The sequence below is a fragment of the Octodon degus genome, unplaced genomic scaffold (assembly GCF_000260255.1).
Source record: "Octodon degus isolate 3935 unplaced genomic scaffold, OctDeg1.0 scaffold00185, whole genome shotgun sequence".
Lineage (NCBI taxonomy): Eukaryota > Metazoa > Chordata > Mammalia > Rodentia > Octodontidae > Octodon > Octodon degus.
This window is the reverse complement of record NW_004524761.1, coordinates 4518557-4525979: the sequence shown is the minus strand read 5'-3', so window position 1 is coordinate 4525979 and position 7423 is coordinate 4518557. Positions and strand designations below refer to the sequence as shown.

Here is a 7423-nt window from a genome sequence, read left to right as displayed (position 1 = left end):
AAAGCCTCTTACTGCTGATGTAAAAACAGAAGGACTGGGGTGCCATCTGTGGGGGGGCTGGTGTCCTCCTGTGCTCTTTGTACAAATAAACCTGAGGCAGGAAAAAAAAAAAGAAAAAAAAGAAATTAAAACAATTCAAAGAAATATTGAAAACTATCTTTTAAAAATTGTAAACAAGAGTGAAAAAGAAGTGAAAGACCATATCATAAGTCCAGCACTTGAATTTTAGGTATTTCAAAGACAGGGGCAGAAGGAGAAAGAGAAACAGAGAGACAGAGAAATAGAGAATGAAATTATCAATAAAATTATTTAAGAAAATACAAGCTAAGTAAATTAGAGGTACAGTAAATTAGTTTTCTAGGTAAAATGGTTCATCTATATTCTTGTATAATAGGTAAAATATAGGAGCACATCACTGTTCAATTTTTAAATGCTTAAGTTAGTGACAAAATACTACAACAAATAAAAATATAGGTAACATATGGAAGATAAAAATAAGATTAGATGCAAGCATTTTAGCAAATACATTGGTTTAGATAGATCTGTGCTTTTAAAAAATCACTTAAAATTATCAAAGATTTTATTTTCTCTTTTAGGTTCTCACACTAAGGAGATAATATGATAGTTGCACATGTGGTTTGCTTTATTTCACTTAAGAGTATGGTCTTTAGTTACATCCACTTACTGATAAAACCCTAAAATTTATCCTTTTTCATAGCTGAATAACACCATAAAATAGCATAACTTTTTTTAATCCATTCCTCCTTTGATGGCATTTAGGTTGCTTCCAGGATTTATTGTGCTGCTAGGGGGCCAGCCAAATAGCTCAGCAGAGTACAGTGCCTGCTTAGGCAGACACAGTGGCCAGGGTTTGATCCCTGGCATGCCATGCCAGCTCTACCCCCAGAGCGCACTGAGACAGCAATTGAGACTGGGCGTGTGGCCCATGCCTATAACCCCAGCTCTTTAGAGGCTGAACACAGGTGGATCACTACAAGTCTGATCTACATAGTGAGACCCTGTAGACCCTATAGACTCTGTACTAAAAAATACAAAAAAATTGTGCTGCTATGAACATGGGTTCACATATATCACTGTGGTATGTTTTCAGTTCTTTTTGGAAAATACCCAGATGGGCAACAGCTGTGTTGAATGGGACCTCTGATCCTAGTTTTTTGAGGAATCTCCACTCTGATTTCCACAGTGGTTATACCAGTATGCACTCCCACCAAGCGTGGAGAAGGGGTCCCTTTCATCCACAGACCCTCCAGCATTTGTTATGGGTTGTCTTAATGTTAGCCATTCTTTCTGGGATGAGATGGAATCTCAGTTTGTTTTAATTTGCATTTCTTGAATGACTAATGATGTCAAACATTTTTTCATCTATTTACTTTCCATTTGCATTTCTTCATTTGAGAAGTTTATATTCATCTCAGATGCCCATTTTTGGATTGGGTCTTTGAAGATTGAGGGCTTGATTTTTCAAATTCTTTATATGTTCTAGATAGAAGGTCATTGTCAAAGGGACAGGTGGCTATCATTTTTTCCCTATTTGTGGGTTTTCTTCTTAACTCTGTTAGATTTCCTTTGAAGTGCACAAACTTTTAAAAAAGATGAGATCTCATATGTTGATCCTTTGAATTATTTCCTGTGCAGTTTTGGTTTTGTTCATGAACTCTCTACCTACACCTATGTCTTTAAGATTTCTATCGGGGACCTGGGCCTAGCTCAAAGCTGTCAGCCTCAGATGGCTGGAGTTCGAACCTCACAACTCTCCCGCTGGCCAAACATGCCCTGAAGGCATGCGAGGAACAAAAAAAAACAAACAAAAAAAAGATTTCTACCTATATTTTCATGCAGGAGATTTAGTGTTTCTGTTTTAATGTTTGAGTCTTGGATCCATTTTGACTGTAGTTTAGTGCATGGTGATAGATATGGATCTAATTTTAGCCTTCAGCATGTGGAAAGCCAGTTTTTCTAGCACCATTTATTAAAGAGGCTTTCTTTCTTCTATGAACATGTTTGGCCTCTTTATCAAAGATAAGGTGGTTGAGTATATTTGCCATCATGTCTGTATCTTCTAATCTGTTCCATTAATCCTCAGGTCAGTTTTTATACCAGTACCATGCTGATTTTATTACAGTAGCTTCATAGTATAATTTTAGGTCAGGGGTTGTTAAGCCTCCTACCTTTCCTTTGGTTCTCGGGATTGCTTTTGATATTCTGTGTCTCTTCTGGTTCTAGATGAATTTTAGGAATGTTTTATCTAGGTCTGTCAGGAATACCAAGATCTGAAGGGTACAATAGATACTGGGAAAATGGGAATAAACATGTTCAAAAGGGAGGAATTACTGAGTTGAGGAGGACAGGAGAGGGGGTGGGGGAAAGAGATATATCTATGTATGTAAGCAAGGTGGTTTGTACAATTTTACTCTGGATTTCTGCTGGTCTGTGGAAAGGAGAAGTTGGTGCTTATTTTGTTTTGTCTTCTTTTTTCAATTCTTTGACCTTTTTCTCCTCTTAATTTCATATATATATATTTTTTTCTTTGTTCTTCCAAATTTACATGCAAATATCTAGAAGGCAACTAATTGGAAGAGAACACTAAGCAATACAACAAATTCTGTAAAATTCATATTATTTTGTTTATTAAAATTCTGTATCGGAGCCAGGGAGATGGCTCAGTGGAATAAGTGCTTCCCTGGAAGGCACAAGAGCCTGAGTTCAATCCCTGGTTCTGCTAAAAAAAATTCTTTATCATTTGTAATATTTGTTTTAATGCTATTTTTCAGTCTCTTTTAAGAAAAAAATAAAATTATCAAAGAAAATTACTTCCACCTAGAACTCTATGCTCAGTCAAATTTCCATCAAATATCTTACATAAATATATTTTATTGCACTTAATATTACAGCACAATTTAATTCCCCTACATTGCTCTTTGGAAGCTACAGGAAGCACCAAAATGAGAAAGCAATTCAGGACAGTAAGAGAAAGAAGAAAGAGAAAAGATGTAAAAACAGCATAAAACAAATCTTCAGATAATATTTAAAGCATTAATGGACAAAAATTTAGCCCAGCATATTAAAGAGTCATTTGATAATGTCTGAAATTAATTAGTCGCAATATATTATAATGCAGATTATTTGAACTAGGTGCAGTGGCACATTCCTATAACCCTAGCTCTTGGGAGGCTGAGGCATGAGGATCACCACAAGTTCAAGACCAGCCTGGGCTACATCATGAGTTCAAATCCACACTAAACTACAAAGTGAGACCCTGACTAAAAAAATAAGAAGAAGAAGAAGGAAAATACTGTTTGGTGGAAGAAGACATGAGAATACAATTTTAAAAATGATTTCCTCTGGGAAGGAAATTGGCAACAATGAGAAGGGAAAAGACAGAGATCCATTGTATTTCATTATAAGTTCCTTACTGCAATTCAATTTTGAACCAAGGTCAAATATTATTATGAAGAATGCATTTTAAGATATCAATAAAGTAGCTCTTGCAGGTTTTACCATAAATAGAAAGGAGAGTGGAGTAACACTGAGTAAGAATGAAGATATAGATAAAGGTATAAAAGTATAGAAGGAAAATAAAATGCTAATAACTAGGAAAAATGAATTTTTTAAAGTATATTAAAAATAGAATACAAGCTATTTACAGGAGAACAAGGAGGCTTCTTGGGCAAATGGAATGGAGGATCCATCTGTCTCTATCTCTGACCTCAAAAAAAAAATCTTTTCCCAAAGAAGAATTGATTAGTAGTGATCTGGAAGAGACAGCTGGTGGCAGCACAAGTCTGCCCAGAAAAAAAGAAATCTTTACCCAAGGTGGTAATAGCTAATGAACCAGAAGAGGCAGTCAGCAAGAGTGTCCCCAACAACAAGAGAAAATTTTGTTCTGAGGAAGAGTCAGTCAGCAGAGGGCCTGAGGAGGCTGCTACCAGCAAGGACAGCACCTTGAAAAACAAGACAATGCTCCAAAGAACATCCCAGGAAGATCAGAATGGACATTCCCTGCAGGACAGGAGTGAGGTATGCCCCAGTGTGACATATCCCATCCCATGTCCTAAACATCACTCAATACAAACAAATCACAAAAAAGAGAACAAAATTGGAATACATTGATAGCCAATGGTGAAATAGAAAAGACAGCTATGGGTCTTCACCACCAGTGAAACCAAGAAATCCAACCAGGGTGAAAGACAAATTATAATAAATCATGGAGACACAAATAGCAATATACTTATGAAAGCTGTATATGAAAATAAATACAAAGCATCTTAAACCACCCTTTAAGGCAGGGTTATAGTTCAATAGCAGAGCCAAAAAAGTTATAACAACACAACATGAGCCACAAAAATCTTAAAACCATCTTGACACATCAAATCTATATCTGCATTAGAACAATAATGCACCATGCCTCAACTGCATTTATATCATGGGCTCAGGAATTAAAAAGCCAAGGAATAAGTGGATAACTTAAATAAATGTAAGAGTCACTTTAAATATGAAAGAAGATATTCTTTATAAAAAGAGCTTTTCTCAAATGAAGATCAACCACCAAAAACATGGGCTAAGAGAAACATTTCTACAAAACCAATATTGACCTACTTTCAGAGTACATGTTATATACTGGAGTTCCTGGGCATTGAGGTTTTATACGAACACTAATTTCTATATAATACTTACAGCAGGTGAAGCATGAAGGTTGCAGGGCAGAAAATATTCTAAAAAGTATTATATGTAGAGTGAAAATCATTACAATGAAAGTATTCCTGAATTCACAACAAACTTAAAAGAAGGCCACTGTTCTTTCTTAGGAACTATATTATTGCTAACCAATTAACAAATAAATGATAGATCCACAACCAGGATTTGACATTTTAGGTAGGCATCGCTTTCATATTCTTTACTAACAATTTTAAATAGGAAATTTTCATCATTTTAAATGTTTTTCAATTGAAAAATATTATTTTAATTTTGAAAGGTTGGCTGGTTCACTGATAATAAAGCAAATATACAAAATTCTTAACTGCTTTTTGATTAATATGTAATAATTACATTCATCCTGAGAAACTGGTATTCATACTTCGTAGGATCATTTCTACTCTTCCATCCTCCTCTTCCGCAGGTTCCCTTTCCATCTCCACATTCTCCCTGCCTGTTTACTACCACTTGCCTTTTATTTTGCTCTTTAAATTATTCATACTTGGGGTTTCTCGTTTGGATAGGCAAGCAGAGTTTAATGCTCTGAGACTTTAAAACAACAACAGCAACATATTTCTTTTTCTACAAATTCAGATTATCAGTGGGGGAAAAGAGGGTGAGTTGTTACTGACTAGCATTACTGTGATCGTTTGAGGCAAGAGATGGAATGAAACAGCAAGGGCACGGGGTTAATTCCGGTGGCCAAATGCCTTTCCTCCGCCATGTTTTTGGTCTATCTTCGGGAACAGGAATAACAACTATAAACCGCAAGGTGGCGCTGCTGGCTAAAAAGAGACAGAAAAAAAAAATAACCCTCACAAAGGACGTTACTGATGCCAGCGTCAAAAAGAAGTCTGACTAGATAGGAGGAGAAAACACGGTAATTTAAGTTGAGAGAAAGTGCGGGTCTCTCCTCACAAGACTTGCTGTTATTTAGCTCATTTATAAGGATTTAATTGTTGTCATTTCCAAAAACTGCTTGAGGCTGAGTGGGATTGTTTTTGGAAAATAGACCAAAGGATGGACGCCAGATTGGAGCATACTGCGCAGAAAAGGCAAGTGCTTATTCTTTGCGTAATTCTGGGAATGTCTTGGGCTATCACGGAGCCGCTTCATTATTTTGTGGTGGAGGAAACTGAGAGAGGCACTTTTGTGGCCAACCTAGCAAGAGACTTGGGTTTGGGGGTGGAGGAACTGTCAGCCCGAGGATCTAGAATTGTTTCCGACCAAAATGTAGGCTTTTTACTGATTAATCCGATGACTGGTGATTTACTCCTAAATGAGAAACTGGACAGAGAGGAGCTGTGCGGCTCAAAAGAGCCCTGTGTAGTTCCTTTCCAGTTAATACTAGAAAAGCCATTTCAGATTATCCGTGCTGAACTAGAGATCAGAGATATCAATGATCATTCCCCAGTATTCCTAGACAGGGAAATTCTGTTGAAAATATCAGAAAGTGCCACTCCAGGGACCACATTTCTCCTAGACAGAGCACAGGACGCAGATGCTGGAAACAACAGTCTGAGAAACTATACTATAAGCCCCACTAGTTATGTCCACATTAATGTGCATGATGGCGAGCAGGGAAATATCTTTCCTGAACTGGTACTGGATCGGGTGCTGGATCGCGAGAGGATGCCTGAGCTTAGACTAACCCTCACGGCCTTCGACGGGGGCTCTCCACCCAGATCAGGGACCACTCTGGTACACATCCTAGTGGTAGACATAAATGACAACACCCCTGAATTTGGGCAGTCCCTCTACAAAGTCAAGATACCCGAGAACAGCCCGGTGGGTTCTCTGGTTATCACCGTGCCAGCTAAAGATTCAGACACAGGAAGTTATGGGGAAATAGTGTATGCATTTTTCTATGCCACTGAAAGAATTCTCAAAACGTTTCAAATCAACTCAACGTCTGGCAGTCTTCATCTTAAAGCCAAATTGGACTATGAGGAAATTCAGACTTATACATTAACTATCCAGGCCAAAGACGGCGGTGGACTTTCTGGAAAGTGTACCGTAATTGTTGATGTAACAGATATAAATGATAATCCACCGGAACTTCTCCTGTCATCACTAAATAGTCCTATTGAAGAAAACGCACCAGAAACAGTCGTTGCTCTTTTTAGGATTAGAGACAGAGATTCAGGGAACAATGGGAAAATGTTGTGCTCTATCCACGATGATCTTCCATTTGTCCTGAAGCCATCTGTGGAAAATTTCTATACTCTGGTAACAGAGAAACCTTTGGATCGGGAGTACATCAGGGAGTACAACATCACCATCACTGTCACCGACTTGGGGACACCCAGGCTCAAAACCCAGCACACCATAACCCTGCAGGTCTCCGACGTCAACGACAATGCCCCCACCTTCACCCAATCCTCCTACACCCTCTTTGTCCCAGAAAACAACAGCCCCGCCCTGCTCATAGGCACCATCAGCGCCACAGACAGAGACTCAGGCTCCAATGCCCAGGTCACCTACTCGCTGCTGCCGCCCCAACACCCGCACCCGCACCCGCAGCCGCAGCCGCAGCCGGACCCCGCCTCGCTCGTGTCCATCAACGCCGACACCGGGCAGCTGTTCGCGCTGCGGGCGCTGGACTATGAGGCCCTGCGCGCCTTCGAGTTCCGCGTGGGCGCCGCAGACCGAGGCTCGCCCGCGCTCAGCAGCGAGGCGCTCGTGCACGTGCGCGTGCTGGACGCCAACG

General features: G+C 39.2%; 1 protein-coding gene across 1 annotated transcript in view; it reads left to right on the top strand.

The window, feature by feature from the left end:
* The first annotated feature begins 5595 nt into the window (after positions 1–5595).
* The window catches only part of LOC111813387 (protocadherin beta-12-like), an 11478-nt gene continuing 9650 nt past the window's right edge, over positions 5596–7423 (top strand). The window contains exon 1 of the mRNA XM_023704047.1: positions 5596–7401. Within this exon, the coding sequence (XP_023559815.1) occupies positions 5734–7401 (1668 nt within the window). The 5' untranslated portion in view covers positions 5596–5733. The remainder of the gene's footprint in view (positions 7402–7423) is intronic.